The sequence below is a fragment of the Carassius gibelio genome, chromosome A9 (genome assembly GCF_023724105.1).
Source record: "Carassius gibelio isolate Cgi1373 ecotype wild population from Czech Republic chromosome A9, carGib1.2-hapl.c, whole genome shotgun sequence".
In the NCBI taxonomy this organism is placed as follows: domain Eukaryota; kingdom Metazoa; phylum Chordata; class Actinopteri; order Cypriniformes; family Cyprinidae; genus Carassius; species Carassius gibelio.
This window is the reverse complement of record NC_068379.1, coordinates 13356405-13380250: the sequence shown is the minus strand read 5'-3', so window position 1 is coordinate 13380250 and position 23846 is coordinate 13356405. Positions and strand designations below refer to the sequence as shown.

The following is a 23846-nucleotide window of genomic DNA, read 5'->3' as shown; positions in this document are numbered from 1 at the left end:
AACACATGTGGAATTATATATGAAATTATATACATAACAAAAAAGTTTGAAACAACTGAAAATATGTCATATTCTAGGTTCTTCAAAGTAGCCACCTTTTGCTTTGATTACTGCTTTGCACGCTCTTGGCATTCTCTTGATGAGCTTCAAGAGGTAGTCACCTGAAATGGTCTTCCAACAGTCTTGAAGGAGTTCCCCGAGAGATGCTTAGCACTTGTTGGCCCTTTTGCCTTCTGTCTGCGGTCCAGCTCACCCCTAAACCATCTCGATTGGGTTCAGGTCCGGTGACTGTGGAGGCCAGGTCATCTGGCGCAGCACCCCATCACTCTCCTTCTTGGTCAAATAGCCCTTATTAATTTTATATGAATGTATATGTGAATGTATCTGAAATCCTCGAAAGCAGGTCCACAAAGAACAAATAATGAGGCATTAACATAAAGTTATTCATGTTTATTAGAAATATTACAGTCTCATATCCATCAAATAGGTGGTTTAGGACATCATTAAGCAAGACTTCACTTTGATCAGCTAGCATAAAACATCCTAATAGTTAAATATAATAAAGTGGCTTGTTCCTCCTTCTGTCTAGTCTGACTATTCTAGAAAAAAACTTTCTAAAATAAGAGCATGATTACATTTACCAGGAAATCCGGTAGGCCTGTTCTAATTACATATGGGCCTAGCTTTAAAAAAAAAAACACTCGGATCTGCTTGTTTTACATTAATAATTACCTCTTAGCAGATCCATGAACTGAGCAGAAGAAGTAAGGAATTGCCACAAACACTCTTTTACTACAATTTAAATAATGTCTTTATTGCATATAGTATTAACATAGCCTGACAAGGTGGGTACAAAATGGTGTTGGGTCTTATTGCTGAATTCTGCGCATAGACTGGATCTGATTGGTGTGTGCCTGGGTGCCGTACTCTTTGTAGCATCTGTACTCTCCTTGGTGTCTGTCCCTCTCAAAGATGTACTGATATCCACGGTAACCGGGAAACTGATAGCCTACCCAGCTGCCAGAGAAAAAGACAAATCTCTTTTATTGCACTGCACACCAATAAGACTGTGTGCAGGGAGCTGCTACATCAGTGATACATTATTAGTCACAAAGAAATGGATATCCACAAAGGACAACACTCTGTATAATATAGTTATATAGTAATATAGTAATAAAGACAATTGATGTAAAGTTTGTTACACAAAATGTTTTGATTGCATGTATTGTAGATATGTGTTTTAAAGGCATTTACTGAAAATCATATATATATATATATATGAAATCAAAATATTTTGTCTGAATTTTGTAATAAACATTCAAAGAAACTGAATAATTAATTATAGTTATTCAATATTTAGTTATTGATCCTAGTTTATTAATAAATGACAGATGACCAGTGTTAAAAAGGCGAATGAGGTGACTTACGCTCCAGAGTTGACTTTGATTGAGGGAACGTCCTTGCTACACCAACCCATGGCTTGAAGGGAAGGATAATCCTCACACATCTCAAATTTACGTCCCATGAAGTCTTCACATTCATAGAGGGTAATCTTACTGTCACTGTGGTTCTGTCGGGGAGAGCATGAGTGTGAGAAATTAAATCATAGAGGTGATGAGTTTGAGGATATCTGTTATGAAGTGAACCTAATGTGCTGTTTCAACAAAGAAATTGCAGAAATTATGAAAGAGGTGCTAGAGTAAGGCTTCACAGATTTGACAATAATGTTGCGTGTGCCCTCCGGGATAAACTTACAGCACATTTAATAGGCCTGAAAGAGAGCATGTGCTCTGTTCTGTAACTGCTGTTGCCACTCCAGGCCTGGTAACAGGGATAGTCTCCTTTCTCCAGGATGAATTGCTGGCCCTGGAACTCAGGATACTCATACCCCACCCAGCTGAAAGAGTCAGAATGTCATAGTTAATGCAAACCAGGAAACAACAAACGTTTTACATGGCAGTGATCTCTGATCAGGACACAAAAGCAAACATAATAGTGTGGACTGAATGGAGCGGCTCTGTGTTCCTTTATCAGCTCATCTGTCATCACAGACAAACACAACACAGCTGGCAGCTGCCGGCCACATGGACTATCACTGCTATCTCTCTGTCATTGTTCCAGTTTGTATAAATATAACAGAATTTAGTTTATCGTTACAGTTGGAAATACTGTTTATGACTATGAAATATGAAATAAGTGGTTTTGTGGTATATATATGTCTCTTAGGTTCAAGGTGTCATCTTTTGAACCACAATATAGTAAAAACTTTAATAATATATTTTTATAATTAAAAAAAGTTTTCTATTTTAATATATTTTCAAATATAATTTATTCCTCTGATGTCAAAGCTGAATTTTCAGCATTGGAGTCTTTAGTGTCACATGATTCATTATATATAATTCTAATATTCTGATTTGGTGCTAATTAAACATTTCGTATTACTATCAATGTTAAAACTGGGTTTTTTCTGCAATGTTTACATTGTTTCAGGATTTTTTTTATGATCTTTTCTTTCTTTTTTTTCAAAAGAACAGCACTTTGACATAGAAATCTTTTTTAACGTAATGCCTTTACTGCTACATTTTATATTATTTAAATATATGTATATTTTTATCTTTAGTGTATATTTATTTTATATTTGTGCACATATTACTTTTTATAAATAACTCACTGAATCAATCAATCAAAATGTATCTCTAATATTATATATGGTCATATATCCTTCTCTGCTTCATATTTTGCACATTAAAACATCCAGAGGTTACACTTACGGGCAGTTCTCCACCTTAATGGAGCGAATCTTTCTGAAGTCTCTGTCCAGAATGTTCTGGCACTCAAATGTGAATTCACAGCTCTTGCCCTGGAAGTATTCCTCCTCGAACACGGTCATCCTAAACTTCCCCCTCTGCTCCAACTGCTCCTGTGGATTCATGGCTGCTGTCGATCACCGCACTCTCTATCAGGAAAATGAAGGAAGAGGGGCATAACCAAGACCACAGCGTGAATTCATGCACCCAAGTGATAAATTCCTCGGTAGATCAAGTGAAAATCGATTCCTGGGTAAAGTGTTGATAGTATGTGTTTCCTGCTGACATTATCTTTTTTGGTCAATATGATCACATTCGCTCTGTCTGTGCTCTTTATCATTGCACAGGAATCTGATTTTACTCTTTGAGGGCTAAGACAGTGGCATACTCACATCCTGAGGTGGGACAGATCCAGTATAGTAAATCTGGTGGCCAAGCCCTTGTCCAGTGTTTTTATAGGACAGGGCCCCTCATTCAGTGCAGAATGTGCATCAGGCCTGCACACTCAGCAGCAGCCAGCAGAATAAAATGCATCACTATTGTGGAGCCCTGCACGACCTATTGTGGAGATCTTAGACCAACTGACTCATCAAAACTCCACTATCTGCCCCCACGCCAGACCCTTGGCTATTTACAATGGTGAGACTTTGAACAGACAGAGCAGATAATAGACTGAGCCCTGGTCACTCTCCGGTGCCTGCTTGTGAATGCTCTCTCTGGGCCGAACTGGCTGCTGTTGGCCTAAGGGAGGACTTCTCTCGCCCTCGAATTTTTCTGAAAAATAATGATATTAGAATACATTTCACAAAGAATTTGATCACAGTTCCACCTTATTTAGACAACGTGGAAGAAACAAATTTCTTTGTATGTGAAATACTTTTTACTTTTTTTGCCGCTTTAGAATAAGTGCAGTAAACGATTAAACGTATTGCACTACAAAAACCAGTGTCTTTATATTTACGATGGTGAATTAAAACAATATAATATGAGAATGATAACAGTTTGCAATATCAAGCAACATAATGAGCTGTTTTATTCGTCTGGAAGCGAATGATGCCGGAGGCCTCGCACATTCAAGCTACAAAATAGCTACGCTCGCACTTAGCCTACATTAAAAATAATGTGGAATAGGCATAGACCTATTCACATTACTAAATTGCCCAGGGGCGCGTGCAGGATTTCATTTGAGGAAAAGCACAGACGGTTTTTCTTTTCTTTTCTCTCTCTCTCTCTCTCTTTACAAACAACACCTAAAAGATCAATTAATTATATGTTAATGTTACAAATTGTCTTGAGTAGACTGTGTAGTGACACACGGGTGCCAGTGCAAGCGAGCCACACCTCAAGTCAAATCGCATTTCCACTTGCTGTCGGACCAAGACCAGGTTTCCTCTAAAACCCGCCCTTAACACGCCTCTCTGAAGCAAACGTCACACAACCCCAGCATTTCATCAGCGAGGGCGAACGAAACACACACTTGCTCGGTCGCAGCTGCTTTTTTGACGACAGGAATGCACATGACAACACCAATTAAGGCTTTTAAGTCAATTTAATTCATTTAAAGCTGCGGTAGGGAACTTTTGACGCTCTAGCGGTTAATAAACAGAACTGCTTGCGTCTTGCGGAAGAACATCGTAGCCGGAACTACTTCTCTCTGTTTATGTCTATGAAGAATCACAAAGGTACTGGGTTACTCCGCCGCGGTACCCCCGAAGCAATCTAAAATAGTCCGAATATAAACACTTATTATAGGTGCACCCTAGTGATTCAGGACAAGCCAAAAACACGGTTTGGAAAATGGATTCATGGTGTACTCGCTTATTATATACATTTTTCTACATTTTGAACACAAACAAAGTTTCTGCAGCTCTGCAGCTCTGATTGGTTATTTTTTTACCGGGAGCGATGGAGTTTCTGCAAATGGCAATAGGACCACTGGGAGGAGCCAGAGGAGCTTGATTTTTTTCACGGATGATCTGTCTCATATTCTACTGTCAGGACATAATGACAGGTTTAATAAATATGTAAAAAAAAATATATATTTTTTTTAAAGTTCCCTACAGCAGCTTTAACTTAGATACATTTTCCATGATGCATGTACAGGTGAATCTCAGGAAATTAGAATGTTGTGGGAAAGTTCATTTATTTCAGTAATTCAACTCAAATTGTGAAACTTGCGTATTAAACAAATTCAATGCACACAGACCGGAGTAGTTTAAGTCTTTGGTTCATATTAATTGTGATGATTTTGGCTCACATTTTACAAAAACCCATCAATTCACTATCTCGACAAATTACAATACTTCATAATGAACATGTAATGAGTAAAAAAACAAATTTTAGAGCATGACCATGTTAAATACATTTTAAACATTACAATCAGTCCAGTTGTCAGCTGTGTTGAGGACATCTGGTGGTGTGATAACTTTACTGCATGACAGCAACTGGAATTTAGTAAGCTACATTTTAACAATCTTTATGACCTTTATCACCACAACATTCAGTTGTATTATTCAAACAACCACATTTATTACAATGATGCTGGAAACAAAACCCTATGAAATATTTTCTAATAAGCCAAGGCATAAATATGTGTGTGTGCATCCAGTGTGATTATTCTCACTTGTTAGGTGTTGTTTGCTTAAGAACAGGCGCTGTAGAGATGCAGGGCGCACAGCTGGTGTCCTGTTATACTGATGTTACTGATCTGAGAGAAGCAATATATTTATAATTAAGTTGCATCCATAATGTAATTTTATAAGAGCACAGAGTAATCGCAACATACTAGCTCTTCTCAAAAATCAAAAATTTAACAAAGATGCATTAAATCCAAAAGTGATATAATATAAAATATAATATAAAAACAACTATTTTCATAGATAACAATAATAAATTTATAACAATAAGAAATCAGCATATTGGAATGATTTCTGAAGGATCATGTAACACTGAAGACTGGAGTAATGAGTATGTACAATATTTTAAGTTGTACTATTTTACAATATTACTGTTTTGATTCTGTCAAATAAATGCAGCCTTTATTAGCATGAGAGATTTCATTCAAAACATGAAAAAATTAAGAGGCTACATCAGAAGATGGTCTGTAAGGGTGTTTCAATATACAGTTCCAAATGCAAAAACAAGGTGTAACTGTCAGAGTGATTTGACTTGCAAATCAGTCCTTTGCAAATCAGAAAGTTTTCTTCCGCCTCACTCCAAAAGGAAACAGTGTTATTGTTTCCTCATACTGGCAGGATTTGGATATCTGTTAACAAAATATAAAGTTTAAGTTCATCAACATCTAAAAAGTGAATCAAATTTTAAATACTATTTGAAATGAAAAATATCCATGCATATTTCAGATGTGAAGATAAACATATTTAGTATTTTTTTTATGTAATATTATTATTATATTTGTTTTAGTTTATTATTGTTGTGTGTTGTCAGTTATCATCAAACCTTGTGTGAATATTGTTGTTCCTGATGTCATTCATTTACTTTGCAGAGGTGATGGTGAGGTGAAACTGGCCGCTACACTGTAAAAAGTAATACCTAGATCAAACTTATAAAAAGTGAGGCAAGTGGCTGCATTGGATGTTTTAAGTTGAGTCAACTTGCAGCCTTTTTCAAGTATAATAAACTCTGTAAAATTACTTAATTCAAACACAACAAAATCAAGTTGAGTTAACTAATAAGTGCTATATTAGTCAGTTAGATAAACCTAATTTTCTTGGTATATGTAACGTATTTATGTGGTACTACAAGTAACCTGTACTCATTTTAGTTAGGTTTTATGAACTTTATGCTCATAGTAAATTTAACCTAATCAAGTGTGAATAAACATTTTAATTAAGTCCCGGCTATTACCTCAGAAAATACATCTAAATGTCTATATTCTAAGCAGTACAGTAAATCACTTTACATAAACAGACTTTATCAATAACAATTACAAATTCAATTGAAGAAGAAAAAGATGGGAAGACAGATTAAAGACAATAACATTTATTCAATGTCAACTAGTGTCACTTTTAACAGTGCCTACAAAACATACAAAAGTATGCATAGGGTCCAATCCCACAAAGAGCCTCAGAAGTATACACCAGATTTGAGTGATATTAGAGGTTGTGAGCATAGACAAGTCCAAACAGGAGGTTTTCTACAGGTTTGGCACACCTCTGACCATGGGCTGTCCTTCTACTGTGATAATCCCAATCGTGTTTGGCTGATGGCGCATGTATATTTTCAGTGGGGAACTGCCAAGCTCAGCGTGCACCTCTGTTTCATCAAAAAAGAGACAAAAAAGAATCAAGAGTTTGGTCAGACAAACAGGTATTGAGATGAATATAGCAGACTGGTAGAAGACAGATACGACACAAAGTCAAAGTTGTACTTTTTAGTTGCTTAAGGTGATGGATACTTTGACTAGAGCATGTGACCAGAGTGAAGTCTACCATGACAATGTCATAGAGTGTGGGTACTATACTATCATGATCTACTGTAGCATGACTGTTGTCTTTTCTCGTTCAAAGGATACATTACAATAAAACAATGCAATTTTCCTTGCCTGTACCTTATTGGTCATCACATTACTGTATTAAATATATTTCAAGAACAAAGTAATTACCCCATATCATCACAATAGTAATAACATAAAGACAGAAATTAGATAAGTAGCTTTAAGCCCAGTACATACATGGTGGACACTGATGAGGTCTTCCTTTCCCTCCCATATGTACTCAATCAGGCATCTCAGTACCACTTCTCTCCTTTTCTCCACATAGCCAGATGGATCCTGTCAACAAGTAAAATCTGATCAAAATTCACTGCCTGATGACAGTATCACAAATTAGAGAACCTCTGTATTTCAACCATGCAATTGATGTAAAAGGTTGTACTATACATACACCACTACCACTGTACTGTACAAGATCTCATATCACCAGCATCTCACAAAATTGAGATTTAACTGACCATGTAGGCTGTATTTATCAGTATGAATCAAGCTTCTATTAGTGCAGTAGTAGAAGGAGGCAGAAAGGTGATCATATCTGCCTTCTATTGGTGGTTGGTACATAAAACCTAATTCAGAAATGTAATTGTATGGAGCCAACACTATTGTTTGCAATTTTACCTATGTTTTACTTACCTGGGAATAATTATAGCTTTAACTGTATCTATTCTGAAGTTTTTCTTACCTGTATCTGAAGACCCCAGGTAACAAAAACGCTTGGTTACCTAAAGACCAGAAAAAATATGCATGTTAGAATAAGTTTAAAAACCAGTGGTAAATGTAAAATATTTAAGTAACAGGTTAAAAATAGTTTTATGGTTTTGAGCCAGTGCTATCAAATGCACTTACAACTCTGCTGCTGATAACACGAGGACCCCACGACAGCTGCATGCCCCACCGGAGACTGTGTTATTAAGATGAAATTAAATAAGTCAAGTCACCTTTATTTACAGTACACAGCACTTTGATATATATATATATAAGTATTCTTTGTTGCCTTTTTCTCCATCACACTTTAGAAAACATTATATATGACCTGAAAACATAAAATCGCAAAATTCATCCTTTGAAACCCATTTTAAATTCATCTACCATGAAAATTGTACATCAAAATCATGTTACAAAATGTTTTCAGTCGTGAATTATAGGTTTGGATCATGCACTTTCAAGTCTATGTTCAAAAATGTGAATGGCAGTTAACAGGGTAAGTTAACGCTAACTAACGATTAAAAGTTATATTATTGGTAAAATTAAAGCCAAAGTAGTCTTAAAACATAATAGGCATTACTAAAGCACTTGTTTAATTTCATATTAACAACACGGTCTTAACTGCTGTTGTCTTCTGATCGTTGCATACAAGACTTCACTGCTTAGCACTGTGTAGCCAACTTAGCTTGCCATGTGTGCAGGATAGCTAGCTATACAGTACAATTTGCAAACCTTACTTTAGCTTCCTAGTTGAGTGAACGATTTTGCGTGACTTTACATCACCAATAAATTGCCAAAACTTGCACATCTTACCGTGTTAATCAGTCTGTGAAATTTAGATCCGCTGCAGCTTTCAATCAGTTGAAGTGCCGAGGAAGCATCTGCCTTGGAAAGTCCCCGCCAGTGAAGAAGGGATAAATCCAACTTAATTTTTATGTGTTTTTTATTTCAAATATTTAAGTTTGATGAACACACATGCCACATCGACAGCTGCTCAAATAAATTGTGCATTTCAACTCACTTTTATAACATTTCTTGTACACAACAAACTCATACAAAAAGCTACCCAAATAAATTGCTATTATTTTACTTAAAATATATTGTTATGTAAAAAGTGATATATTTTAAGTAAAGAGGAAGTATATTTATACTTTTTAGTATAAAACAAATAAAATAAACTAGATTACAACTATTTAAAATATATAAAACCTACTGTGTGGGTGTAGCACTTTTTACAGTGTACTCTCTAGTGCTGGGTGACGTTTTCTTTAGGGTGCCATGGAAACTAATCCTTCGAAGGGCAAATGTGAACAGCTCCAGACAGCTAGTGCAGGTGACATCTGCTCAGATAATGTCCTTTATATGTCTGAGCACAGGCCTAGTGCTTCTGCAGAACATGGCCATGACAGACAAAGACATTTCTACCCAGTCTACTGCCAAAGGCAAGAAAAAAGATCATTTGCATTTTCAACAGTAACTCTTTTAACTGCCACATAGCCAACAGGCAATGTCTGTTTAGCAGGTATAGCTGTTTGCTTAGCACTTTATGGAACAATAGCTAGATATGCTTCATACAGAGACAAATATATTGTATTATAGACACAATATAACTGTCACAACATAAGCAGAACTGTAAATGCATCAAATGTTAAATAAACAAAAACAACGTCACATTTATAAAGTATTTGTTTACACTTAAAAGCAAACTGGCCAGTTGGTAAAGTTTGTTTTTCTGTTTTATTATAGAGATTAAATATGCCATTACACGCTGACTCAGTTATGAAAAGAAACATTCTGACATGGATAGAAACATATAGTAAGGATATGTACACAATATGAGGCATTCCTCAATTATCTGACTAGAATATATATATATATATATATATATATATATATATATATATATATATATATATATATATATATATATATACATACACACACACACACACACACACACACACACATATATATCTATTTACACACATGACGGTTTAATTCTTAAAACTGTTGATCTTATAGTAGCTATTACAGGTGGTCCTGGTAATAAAAAAAACTAACAAAAAAATTACCCTTCCCAAATAAATAAATGAATAACATGAAAATAAGACATATGAGACGAATATTTCATATATGCATTCGCTAGTTCAGCGCATTATTCGCCTTTTATTAGACTAGTTTTCTTAAAGTGGTTAAGCTTCGGTGAGGAGTGTGACAGCAGGGCAGTGCTCTGGTGCTGGTGTTTTCCTGACGCGTGTCTGCATCTGCGTAACGCGAGCCGAACGAACAAAACCTTTTCATCTGCAGGTATTGTGCGTGTGGCTCAACGTAAGACAAGTACAGAAAACACACAAAACATTTATCCTGGACGTCCATTCATTCACTGGGTTTCTGATGATGACTTGACTTGTCTTCTTTCCCTGAAGACATAACCAATAAGAACAACAGATTTTCCCAAGTAATAACTTTCTTCAACAAAACAAAGCATCACATCATAGGCTAGTCCGTGCAAATGAAAATATGAATACACAGTTCATGATTTAAATCATTTAAATATACATCGAAGTGTTAACAAAACCTGAGTAGGCAAAAAATAAAAATAAATAAATAAATAAATAAAAACCTTAGGCCTACCGTGTAGTTTGGCTCATCAGTGGTATTATAATAGAAGCACACAGATCTGAGACCTTTAGCTTTATAGAGCAGTGAGCAGGCGGGTTAATGCATTGATCTGCTCTCTGTCTTCAGTGCGCGGAACTCTGTCCTGGACACCTGTCACACGGTACTTTCCTCTCATCCAATATTGACACAAGGAGTCAAATGGGAGGGCCAGAGCAGATGACTTCTATGAAGTCAATTATGTCGCTCTGAGCGAACCGAGCTGGCGTTTCGTTGAAATACAAAAGCGGGGGAAAACGTCTGGAGCACACTCCTGCAGGTGAATTTTTTATTATTATCGTTTTAAACGAGGTAGCCTAAATGTCTCATTGCTGACATTAAACCACAACACAATTGTCGATGAAAAGAAGAGGGGGAATGGCCTAACATAAATAAAAACTTAAAGCCATAATATTTTCGTATTAATTATACGAAGGGCTTACTATTTAATCATAACGTTACTGTGCAATCTTTTTTATTTTTCATTTAAACATTTGACTGGCCGCACCAACATAAAACAGCTAGTGTGCTACTGCCCCCTACTGGATGTGACAAGATAACAGAGGAGAGGCTTTCGAAAAGTATTTTCGTATGGCATTTCTCTGGGTTTATTTGGAAGTCAAATTTTCAAAGACTCTTAACAGAAACAAATACTTTTATTAAGAACAAGTTTAGTTTGATAAAAAATGCTTGATCATAAATGCTGTTCTTCTGATCTTTCTATTAATCAAAAAATCCTGAAAAGAAAAAAGCACAAATGTTTGCAACATTGATAAGGAAAGTTTATTGATCAGAATTTGTTTTTCTCTTAAAGACATTGAAAACTGTAGTAATGGCTGCTGAAAATTCAGCTTTGCCATCACAGAAATAAATTATATTTTATTGTATATTTATAATAATATTTTGCAGTATTGGTGTTTTTCCTGTGCCCCAGACCTAAACCTTACACCTCCATATCTTGGCTTATTTCCACCAACAGGTCAGATCCAGCTCGATGTACATGACAGAGAAACATAAACCCCAGTCTTTTGTTTAAAATACTACAAATATTAAAAAAATGAGATTTTGACTGACATTTTTTAAACGACAATTTTATTACTAAGTGTACAAAAAATGCAGGGAGTAATCAGAATCAGGTTTGTATTCAAGTGGATGGAATGACCAAGCTAGACTAGACATGGTTCAGCTTGCCCCAATTTTTTTTGTTCTCTTTCCTGCGTGATTCATTAGCCGTCCTGTGAGAGTCTTTTCAGATATGCCTCCCAGCCTGCAGTTCTGTATTCTTCTGCAGCTCTGAGCCGATCTGTGCTGGCAAGAATACCTCGTCCCACAATGATGATATCAGAGCCTTTAGTGCAGATCACATCTAATGGACTTGAATACTGCTGTCCAAGTCCATCCTCTGAAGAATAAAAGAGAAATGAATTAAGAACATGTATCTGATTTGAAATAAATAAATGAATGAATTAAAAATATTAATAAAATGACAAATACTTTTATTACAAAAAGGCAAAATACAATATTATAAGACATTTTTGTTCTATTGTAGCATCACCTTTCTTCTAACAGGACTCTTTATTCTAACATATAACACAGAAAAGGGAATACCAGCCCAATGTGTACAGTAAAACATACCTCCCGTCTGCATTTGCACTCCTGGAGTCATGTGAACCAATCCGGGCTTTTCACTGATCTTTGATCCACTTATAAATCCAAACACAAAATCAGTGTGGTCTTCAGCCATCTTGACCTAGAAGACATATACCAGGTTTTTACAATATATATATTCACTAGAAACTCTAAAACTATACTTGTTCAAAATCTCTTCAGAAGAGTTATCTGAATAAAAAAAAAAAAATCTCACAGGGGTTAAAACCAGCACAATCTAATAAAACATGCTTCAGGGATTAAGGGTTTTGGAATAGAGACCATGTTAGAGGATCTTCTACTATCTAAATCTTGTGTCATCTTGGAATGACCTATTCTACAAAGGGTATAAACAATCTGGCCCCATCGGTTTGAAAATTACTACAAATGTGAACGTTACTGTAAAAATAAGTTATTGGAAGTGAGGAAAGTGTCCGTATGAGTTCTTCACAGAGAGCAGAAGACGTACCACTGCTTGAGTGTAATCTCCTGTCGCCAAGGAACCCTGGGAGCTCATCTGAGCAATGAGCAAACAGCCGTGACCCAGAGGCTTGCCAACAGCCCCGAGACCCTGCAGCACACCCGGACCCGGCAAAGCGTGAGCATTAATGATGTGTGCCCATGAGGAGATCCGATAGAGACCGCCTTTAAAACAAAGAAAATGTTGAGATTATTTATACTGGGAATGCTTGTGCAAAATTAAAACATAATTTAGACAACTAATTAACTCAAAAATTAAACTTTTGTCCTCCTTTACTCGGAACTGTATGACTTTATTTTTCCTGTGGAACACAAGAGGAAGGAACCTGAAAATATGCCTTCAGAAACTGAAATACATTTGTCTACTTTTATGGAGTTTTCTTTCATTTATTTTTTTGTCCTGTTCTTTTTGGACACTATAATATACTCCTGCATGGAGAACTGCTTCATGAAGATTATGTTCCACAAAAAGTCATACAGGTTTTGAATGACATGAGGGTGAGTAAATGATGACAGTTTTTATTTTTGGCTGAAATAGCATTAGAAATAGAACATTTATTAAAGTGCACTATAAAGCAGTGTTTTCTTCAACCAGGGGGCTTCAGCAAACCTCCAAAGACATAAAAAAAATCATTCATTGAGATATTTTTGGGATATATTTTATCATGACTATGCATTTTTTTTTTTAGTTATGCAAAACTTAGAAATTGTGAGTGGAAATTATTATTTTTTTAAATCCTCATCCAGTGAATCATGAACAACTAGAAAACTCATGGCACCTTCAAATATCGCTGTGGACAATGAGGGGACTGTGCCTTATGTTCAATTTAATAAATGGAAACAAAACAAAAACTCTAATCCAACACCATGTAAAAACTGTAAGTGGAAGCAACACTAGCGAGGTGCTCCTGTGAAACAAACCTTCATACTGATGCTTGACCGTGTTCCCAATGTCTGCAAACTTGCGATCCTCAAAAATCAGGAAGTTGTGCTTTAAAGCCAACTCTTTCAGACCGCTGGCGACATCTGCAGTGAAGTCCTGGAGGATGTCCACATGAGTCTTCAACACGCAAATCAGTGGCCCCAGCATATCAGCCATCTCCAGCAGCTCCTCAGAACGAGTCACATCTGCAGACACACACAGATTGGTCTTCTTGTCCTCCATGATCTTCAGCAGGCGGGTGGCGAGAGGGTGAGTGTCTGGGAATGCAGCACGAGCCCCATAGCTGAGCTCCTTACAGCTCTTTTTATGAGCTGAGGAGCCATTCTCCTTTATTGATATGTAGGTGTTATTTTCTTGAAAGAACCTCTTAGTGTTTTGAGAAGTGGCCGTGTCTATTCGGCCAGCTTTAAGTAACACATCCAGAAGTCTGGAGACAGAAATGACTGAATGTAGAGTGATGCCACGGTCAGCTAGCCTGGCACTGCCTCCCTGCTCTCTGTCCACTAACACGACAGCATCCGTGATCTTCAGGCCTTCCTTCTCAAGAACCTCAGCAGTTTCTAGAACACTGCTGCCACTGGTCACAACATCCTCTACTATTAGACATCTGTCACCGGGGTGCATGGTTCCCTCAATGAGACGTTTTGTTCCTGGGGGATATCAAAAGACAAGTCAATACAGGTCGGTGTTATTTTAGTATAACTGAGATACTCTCTCTTTTTTTTAAATGTATATATATACACATTTACTTTATTTCAAGCAACTGCAAATCTCAGCATGAATAAACTAAATAAATAAACTATTTGGAAATACAAATGATTAATACAGACATTGGCATTTGTATTCATTTTGCACACCAAATCTAATGATATATCATTAAAACCAACTTTTTACAATTGTACTCTTTTTAATGATTTTTTTTACTAAAATGCTTTTTTGGTTTGAATTGTTGCTACCTAACACAATTGTCACATTATACACACAAGTGTCCAAATACTTATGAGGAAGGGATCTATAACACACCAAATCAATTACTGATGATTGAGCTCAGATAAACACAATTATACCATAACCCTTTGCCTCCTTTCGTCGAATAAGCATAGGATAGTGTTTGGTAGAGCAGATGATGGTGGCCAGAGGAAGAGCTGTGTAAGGGACTCCACACACACTATCAAACTCAACTCCTGCATCCTCAGCGCGCTTATGAAGAAGATCTGCCACCTGATCAACAGCAAATATTATCCGACATTGACATATGATCAACAAATAAGATTAATGTAAAGGAGGACTTCTTGTGACATTTTTGGAAGCAAAAGGTTCAGGATATGATGTATGATTACAACAATTCTGGCACAGATTCATCACTCAAAGTGAGCACGTGTTTACCTGGTTCATCAACGCTGGATGGGAAACTATTACTCTAAGATCAAAATATATCGGCGAAGTGAGTCCACTCTTTAGTTGGAAAGTACCAAATTTGACGGCTTGGATGTCGACCAGTTTCAAGATTAAACTATCAAGACTAGTATCATCCATTTCTATTTGATCAGCTATGCTCCACTAACTAAAAGAAAGTGCGTGTAGTGATTCCGCTAACCAGTGAACGACGCGCGCACACACATGACGTTATGAATCACTTGACAAAGTAAAAGCATTTTGATAATTTTGGCCATGTGTAAAAATTTTTTTACAAATAAAATTAAAACACTTTTTTTCAATAGTTTATTAAATAAGACTCATTGCTAATGCTTACATTTTAAATATCCCGAATACAATAATATCTACACACGGGTTGCACAATGTGACACAGTTCCTGCCTGACTGGAAAAATTATTCTAAACTGAATTGTTCACAATGTATTGACCTTTCACATTTCATCGCAAGCTCTTCACCATGATATTATTGTCGTTTTGGTTAAAAAGTACACTAAGTTTGATAAAACATTGTTTGTCATGATGGAAATAACAACTTACTATAGGTTACTGTTTATAAACTGTTTCTTTTATTTTAAGACAAAATCACATTCACACAATAATAGGTGAAATGGAAATGGTATATGTATTATTTATTTCACTTTCACACAATAATAGCTTAAATGGAAATGGTATATGTATTATTTATTTTAAACAATCGAAGTGAATGGAGCCCAACTACTATTTTGAAAAAAAAAAAAACTGTGGTGACCATAGTACATAAATAATAAAATACAAATAAAAAGCAATAAATAACGATAACGTGCGTTTTAAAGGATGGTTTGAAATTGTGAAATTGTGATCAGTACTTCAAGATCTGCTGATGTCTCAGGAAATGTTCATTTTGTGATGTTTTGCTAATCGCATGGACGTTATGGTTTCTTATCAAGTCTTGTTCATGTGAATCGGAGTTGTACACGGTTTGATCAAAGGTTATGTATCATATTCATTGTTATGTAGGATTTTTAGTAAATGTACTGATATACTTAAATATACATTTAAATATACAAATATAATTTACAAATATCAGCGTAACAATTTTAGTGAAAAGTTTAGTATAATGCAAAAAAAAAAAAATCTAGAAAATATTTATAGGGATTTCTTATTATTTGGTTTGTCCCCACTTTTGGTGTTATACTGTATTTGTGTCACAGCGTTTATTTGTGTACATTTGTCAAAATCTTGACATTTAACCCTCTAATCATGCATAGTGACCATTACAGAGGTGTAACTCATAGATTAAATAATTTGGGTTATCATTATGTTCTTGTTTAAAAAACAAACTATAAATTGTTATTGTTCACTAAAATTATTCAAAATAATTGTTAATTATACAATTGTTAATTGAATATATGGTATATATTTGAAGAAAAACTTTAACATTTGAAATGTTGCCTGGGCAACTAATTGAAATAATGTGTATTATTTAAAAATCCCAGGGTTGAATACCCATGTTCCCTTTCGAGGGAACTTCGAACTGCGTCCTCTAGGGGGCGCTTTGGGGAACACCTCGTCGTGACCATAGACAGTAAAAGAAATGGACACAGCGACCCCATTGGAACTCAATTGAGACAAATGAAGCCCAGTTTTAGCGTTTTTTAGCACTTCCGTTTCTGACGCGCAGACTCAAACGAAGCTTGACGACGTCAGCAACCTGTCTGCCAGATGTAAATCTTCGAGTAGCTGTGTGTGCAAACTGCCATCGTTAATCTTGCAGAGACGGCGAGCTTGAGCGGGGAGTTCTTTGTCGTGAGTGAGCAGGAGTAAGTATTCTGATTAATTATTTTGTATAGTATTTTAAAATGTAACGCCAGTACGCCATATTAAGTTAATTGCCTGCGAGCTTCTCCTCCTGTCTGTACGGTAATGCGACAGAGAGCCGAGTGGTTATGACGCAATCGTTAGCCTATTTTTTACAAAAACTGTTTATAAGGGGCCATAATGTAACATAGAAGGTAATGGAGCCCTTTATACATTGTCGTGTATCTTTAGAAATAAATAATGGACAAACAGAGTCTTTAAACGCCTCAGATGTAAAGTTATTCGCTGTCAAAGTGACGCCAAAATGAATGGGAGTCAATGGGAATGCTAACGCAAGTGAAGTTCTGCTAAAAGATGGCAGCCCCCACCCGACTTCAACTTCCGGTCGAGTTCCTTGCCCCTTGGTCGTGACCCGTGTCTGAAGCATACAATGAAAAAACACCAACTTGTTGGCCGTCGACAGCCTCCGACGTCACTACCGGCGCGACTATAAATCAGCACCGGGAGAGCACGTCATTATCTTCTTCATCTTCAACTGACTGTTTTGTTTGAAGCGTGCATCTGAAAGAACCGGTAAGGGCGATCTTTCTCTGTTTATCATGGCGACAACTAGCAAGCGTTTAGACGATGTGTGCATCCGTGTCGGCGTTATTTGACACCCGATGACACACGCGATCTTTGCGTCATTTGTTTGGGTGAAGAGCACGCACGCGATGTCTTTGAGGAGGCAATCTGCGTGCACTATGAGCGTTTTTTCAATGGAAAAAGCTCCGCTCTCGTTCGTCTCTCTTCTAAAAAAAAAAAAAAAAAAAAAGGCAAGCCATCTGCTTCCCGCGGTTCAGGATCTGTCCACGCTGAGGCAGGAAAGAAAATGAGCTCGTGAGAATACATATGGATCTGTCTGAATGGTTTAAAGAGGGACTTTCCCTTTCGAGATCGTAAAAAAAAAAAAAAAAAAAAGGGTGGCGGACGAGAGAGAGCCTTGGGAGGATGATGTTATATCTTTAACACTTTCTCATACTGAGGTTAGTGCTCTGCTGGGTTTTTACCCAGGAAAAGCAGGAGATATTTGAGGATGGTGAAGAAGCTGAGGCTGAGCCTTCTCAATTCTCCTGCCCTGCGTATGTAGAGCTGTTGGAGGTTATTGAGCGAAAATTACCTTTTGACCATAACCCTCCAGCTCAGGTGAGCCTTTCATTTGTGCATGATCTCCATACAGAGATTAAAAAGAAATGAAAGATGCCGTTTTCTTTTTGCATCCATCAGTTTCGGCATTAAAGTAATCTGCCGACATCGAGGTGATGCGTGAAAGCGGCTAGGAGGGAATGCCCCTGTAGAAAGAGCTAAAAATTTTATAAATAATTTATAAATTTTTATATGTGAAAAATGTTTTCTTTCTGCAGGGGAAACCTCCTCTCTTATTCTCCCTCCTTGCCATCTAAGCCCCTTCAGAAAATCATCTCGCTTAAATGGCAAGGCATATGCAGCAGCAGGTCAGGCTGTGGCTTTATTACACACAATGCTGGTGCTTCAAGCATATCAGACTGATCTGCTAAGAGACCTGGATAGAGGCTGGGGCCTTTTTCCGATCTGGTAGCTGAGCTGCGCCACACCATGGATCTCTTTCCATGCTACCAAGCAGGCCGCCTCCGCCATGGGGCAGGACTATGGCGGCCATGGTGGCAGCGGAGAGACATCTGTGGATGAACAGACATCGGGAGGAAAGAAAATGCTTTCTGCCCGATGCTCAGGTTTCGCCTTCTGAACTTTTCGGTATTTCCGTTGAGGCGGCGATTTGAAAAGTTCAGGGAGACGAAGGCGCGCTCTGCTGCTTTCAGATCCTTCGTCCCACGAAGGTCCAGGTCTGAGCCCAAACAACATAGGGGTCCTGGCCTGTCTCGATCTGAGGATCAAAGATGGGCACAGAAGGCTAGTGTCGCAACTCATGCTCCTCCCCCACCTGCGGGCAGGGGTTAGAGGAATCGTGGGTCATGAGGAGGTAAGCAGAACCTAAGAGGTATGATCTAGACGAGGCAGCGTTCTCGTCCAAATCAGAATGATACCGAGGTATCTACTAAAAGAAAAGACAAACGTGTATATGCGTTAATCGACTTCGAAAGGTTAACTTCTGCTTTTATACTCCCCTTCCTAATTCCCCTGTAACCACCAGCTCTCCACCTGATCGAGGTTAGGTGGAAACCTCTCGCATAACAGTCTCCTATGCTGGACCTACAATATTTTTTTTTTATGGTTCTATGTCCATAGCAACCAACCTGAAACTGATGGTCCAGGTTAAAAAGGAGGTACCCCTTGAGCGGGGCTCCGGCGTAGGAGGGTGAGTGAGTACATGTAACCCTCTCTGTATATACTTATGTGTATTTAATTGCTGGTGGTTACGTGTCTACTAATAAACTCTGTCTGAGTTTCCTTTGCAGTGCTCAGTTACAGTGTTTACTAAACATTCGTCAGCAGCAGCCATTCGGCTTCATGTTCCGGTATTAGGCGGCTGAGATCACAGGTTTCTGAGGGAGCCTCCTTGATCATCAGGCCTGGCACAGCACTGCAGGGAATTTCATGGATGTCTGGCCAGGTCACCCCGAGGGGTCTCCTGGCCGCTTAGGGGTGCTGTCGTATCTACCGGGAAGTGGAGGTGGCAGTTACAGAAGTCTTCTTGTATATGCTGCCTCAGGTGATGCTCCCCTCACCCGAGGTTTGTAATTGAGCTTGCCTCTCCCGTGAGATTCAGCTCCTCTACGATGCTTAGGAACCTTTAAGTACACACGCTAAGCTTTGTGTACTTTCTCAAAACCAGATGGTGGTCAGTGTGTATGTGAACACACTTTCTAAAAATCCACAAGTGGTAAGTTTGCATGCAAGACTCTGCAAACTTTCTGAAATCTTGTACGATGAGGGGTAACGCTTCGTTCCCTTTCTTGAGATGATTAGACCTTGGTTCCATTCAGCCAGTGTGTATTTGTTTATACACCTCAAGCATCGCTTTTCTCAACATGAGGGGCTATTGATTCTCGTGGTAATTTAGCAGCGCTCCCCTTTTTCCAAAAAATGGGTCACCTATGAGTGCGCTACTCTGAGCTCGGAGTTCTCCTCTCGTACGAGACGTCTTTTTTCCCAGAGCGCTCCAGTATTGTTTCCATAGATCGAGTTGATGACTCTCAATCATACTGTTTTAAGATGCAACATTCCATCTATGAGCTGCTCTATCCGAGTGCCACGAGAGCCCCTCCTTAGAACAGTATTTGAAAATCCATGCTATGGTAAGTGTGCACGTGTAGTCTTTGCACATTTTCTGAAATCCACACTGTGGTAAGTTTGCACGCTAGTATTCTGCGTTCTTTCTAAAATCCTATATGGTGAGGGCTTCGCGCGGTTGCTTCGTGCCCTTTCTTGAGTTGGTAAAAGCCCCGTTCATCTTGGGCGCCACTCCACCTATGTATCCTCGGATACCTATCTAAACAGGGTGTTGCTACTAGAGAACTGTTGAGACAGCTCTTTCAGCAAGCTTATGCGTAAGCTAGCGGTAGCCCCTGTGTGACAGGCAGGACTTGGTACAAATGCTAGGTTCTTAGCCGTATCCCTTTAAAGGAATCTTTCCTGATTCCAAGCCTTCAGCTCTACCCAGGGCCGAGGCCCTAACAATTAAGTTGGGTATGTAGCTTAGGCCTTTTGGCCATAAGGGGTACTGTCACAGACAGCCGTCTAAACGTCCCAGGGGAAACTCCCATAGTAATGGTAGAGTTGGTACTTAGTGCTCGCCATGATTCTGGCCTGCATTCCCCTCAGCATGGCGGCGTGGGTATACTGTTCCCCAAAGCGCCCCCTAGAGGACGCAGTTCGAAGTTCCCTCGAAAGGGAACGGTCTCAGGTTACGTATGTAACCATAGTTCCCTGAGTAGGGAACGAGACACTGCGTCCTCTAGCTCTCTGCCATGCTTCGGACGCAAGCTTCAGACGAAGAAGATAATGACGTGCTCTCCCGGTGCTGATTTATAGTCGCGCCGGTAGTGACGTCGGAGGCTGTCGACGGCCAACAAGTTGGTGTTTTTTCATTGTATGCTTCAGACACGGGTCACGACGAGGTGTTCCCCAAAGCGCCCCCTAGAGGACGCAGTGTCTCGTTCCCTACTCAGGGAACTATGGTTACATACGTAACCTGAGACCGTTTTCAGTGTGGTCTCAGACTTTGGGCTGTAGGCTACTGTTTTTGTGTCCAATAGGTGGCGGTAACACATTCCACCTGCTGAAAGCTCTTTGTGACAACAAGCTAGTAACTGAGATTAGAAAGAGAGTTTTAGAGTTGAGTTAGTGTCTTGATTAATCAAAAACTAAAACAGAGTTTAATTTCCCATGACAGCTATGGTTGTTTTTTCATAGGTTGGGATAACTTACATGGGATCTAGTGCATGTCTCAATCATCAGCATCAACACAACCAATGACATGCCCATCGCCCATAAAATGTAATAAACCAAACTTTTAAAGTAGATCGTTATGCACACATATTTGATTTTGCATTTTACAGGAAACACGTGAACAGATCATGATCCAATACCACAAGGAGCCGGACACACCATGTGTGCTGGTATGTTAATGTGCACTACTGCTGGGGTCAGTAAGTCTATTTAATGCTTAATAAAGATGCATTTATTTGATCAAATATACAGTAAAATCAGTAATATATACAGCACAGTAATATTAATAAATTAGCAGATGCTTTTTTCCAAAGCGACTTACAAATGAGAACAATAGAAGCAATCAGACCAACGTGAGAACAACAACAGCATACAAGTTCCATGACAAATCTCAGTTAGTCTAGTGCAGTAAATAGTAGCATTTTTTTATTTTAAAGAATAGAATAGAATAGAATAGAAAAGGTAAGTGCTAGTATTAGTTGGTCAAGTGCTGGCGAAAAAGATGTGTCTTTTGATGTTTTCTGAAAACGACTAAAGAATCAGCTTCAAGAATCCAGGAAAAGGTTCATGAGAGTGATTTTTAACCTCTTTGTGATGGCACCACAAGGTGCTGTTCACTTGCAGAATGCAAGCTTCTAGGACGCATAAGTTTGAACTAGTGAGTTTAGGTATATTGGTGCCTTTTTAGTCTTTTAGGCAAGCAACAGAACCCTGAATTTGATGCAAGTGGCTACTGGTAGGCAGTTTAACTTGATGAGGAGAGGAGTAATGAGAGCTTTTTTTGGCTCATTGAAGACCACAGCTCGTTGCTGCATTCTGGATCAATTGCAGAGGCTTGATAGTACATGCAGGAAGGTCTGTCAGGAGGGCATTACAATAGTCCAGTCTGGAGAGAACAACAGCTAGGACAAGAAGTTGTGTGGCTTGATAAGAAAACCCATGCTTCTGAATGACAGATCCTAATGACGTCATGTAGATGGAGAAGAGAAGTGGTCCAAGCACTGAGCCATGAGGAACCACAGTGGCAAGAAGTGGTTACTTAGAAACCTCACCCCGCTCCAAGACACCCTGAAGGACCTATCTGAGAGGTAGGACTTAAACCACAGGACTGCGGTTCCAGAGGTGCCCATCTTTCTGAGGGTGGGCAGATGAATCTGGTGGTTAATGGTGTCAAAAGCAGCAGACAGATCCGGCAAGAGGAGTACTGAGGATTTGGAAGCTGCTCTTGCCAGTCGCAGGGCTTCAGTAACCAAGAGCAGGGCAGTCTCAGTTAACTGGCCACTTCAGAAGCCAGGTTGGTTGCTGTCCAGGAGGTTGTTCTGTACAAGAAACATAGAGAATTGGTTGAACACAACTTGCTTAAGTGTCTTTGCAATTAATGGAAGAAAGGATACCGGTCTGTAGTTTTCTAAAAGTGCTAGATTTAGAGAGGGTTTCTTAAGCAGTGGGCATACCCAAGACTACTTAAATGATGTGGTAAATGTACCAGTGTGAAGGGAGTTGTTAAAAAATAAATAAATGGCCCGAAAGAGGTGAGTGGGGATAGGATCAAATCGACAAGTAGTAGGATGTGCTGGTATGAATATTGTTAACTTAGAATAACTGTTTTCTATTTGAATAAAATGTATTTTATTCCTGTGATGACAAAGCTGCATTTTCAGCAGCATTACTCCAGTCTACAACATTTCTTATTGTAAATGTTGAAAACAGTTGTGCTGCTTAATATTTTTGTGTAAACTGTGAAACAATTGTTTTCAAGATTCTTTTATAAATAGAAAGGTCAAAGTATTTATTTGAATTAGAAATCTTTTGTAACATAATCTGTACTTTTATTTTTGAGCACTTTAATGAATCCTTGATAAATAAAAATACTGATTCTTCAAAAAAAGAAAGAAAGAAAAAAAAACAAAAAAAAAAAACATACTGACATCGGACTTTTAAAGGGTTGTGTTGTTATTAGTCCAGCAGTGGTTGAGCACTACCACTGTATGTTGTTGATGGCAGGGACTTTGTGAAGGCTCCGTGCTCTTAGTGGAGGGAAACAATGCCACCTTATTAGGGAACACCAAAGCATGACTATTTCAAAGGTAATGCAGACACTCTTGCTCATGCACATGGGAAATATAACAGAAAACACTTACTGTGCCTATTAGGCTTTTTTTTTTTTTCTCAGGTGGAAGTAAACTCCAGAGTATGAAACCGGCAGTGATCTCAGCTTCTTACTAATAGATGCACAGTGAACTTCTACATTATGTACAATGCAAACAGTTTTACAAAAAATTATAAAATTCACAATTAATTTTACAGTTATTTTCTTCATCACAAGCGCAGAACTTATTTACAGCTGTGGAAGCACTGTAGAATTTAAAGATGATTATTTTTAAATGCAAAACCTACAGTTGATTATTCATCAACGAGATAATTGTTTACAG

General features: G+C 38.2%; 2 protein-coding genes across 2 annotated transcripts; both read right to left on the bottom strand.

Moving 5' to 3' along the window:
* Positions 1–449: 449 nt before the first annotated feature.
* LOC128019662 (beta-crystallin A2-like) lies at positions 450–3676 on the bottom strand. The gene is made up of 5 exons (XM_052605767.1): positions 3200–3676; positions 2772–2956; positions 1756–1897; positions 1428–1570; positions 450–1017 (listed from the first exon to the last, which is right to left on the bottom strand). Exons 2-5 carry the CDS (start codon positions 2930–2932, stop codon positions 870–872), a joined length of 594 nt encoding a protein of 197 aa, XP_052461727.1. The 5' UTR covers positions 2933–2956; positions 3200–3676; the 3' UTR covers positions 450–869.
* Positions 3677–11320: 7644 nt separating this feature from the next.
* LOC128019661 (uridine 5'-monophosphate synthase) lies at positions 11321–15392 on the bottom strand. The gene is made up of 6 exons (XM_052605766.1): positions 15140–15392; positions 14821–14974; positions 13732–14403; positions 12800–12975; positions 12319–12433; positions 11321–12085 (listed from the first exon to the last, which is right to left on the bottom strand). Exons 1-6 carry the CDS (start codon positions 15287–15289, stop codon positions 11910–11912), a joined length of 1443 nt encoding a protein of 480 aa, XP_052461726.1. The 5' UTR covers positions 15290–15392; the 3' UTR covers positions 11321–11909.
* Positions 15393–23846: the final 8454 nt, after the last annotated feature.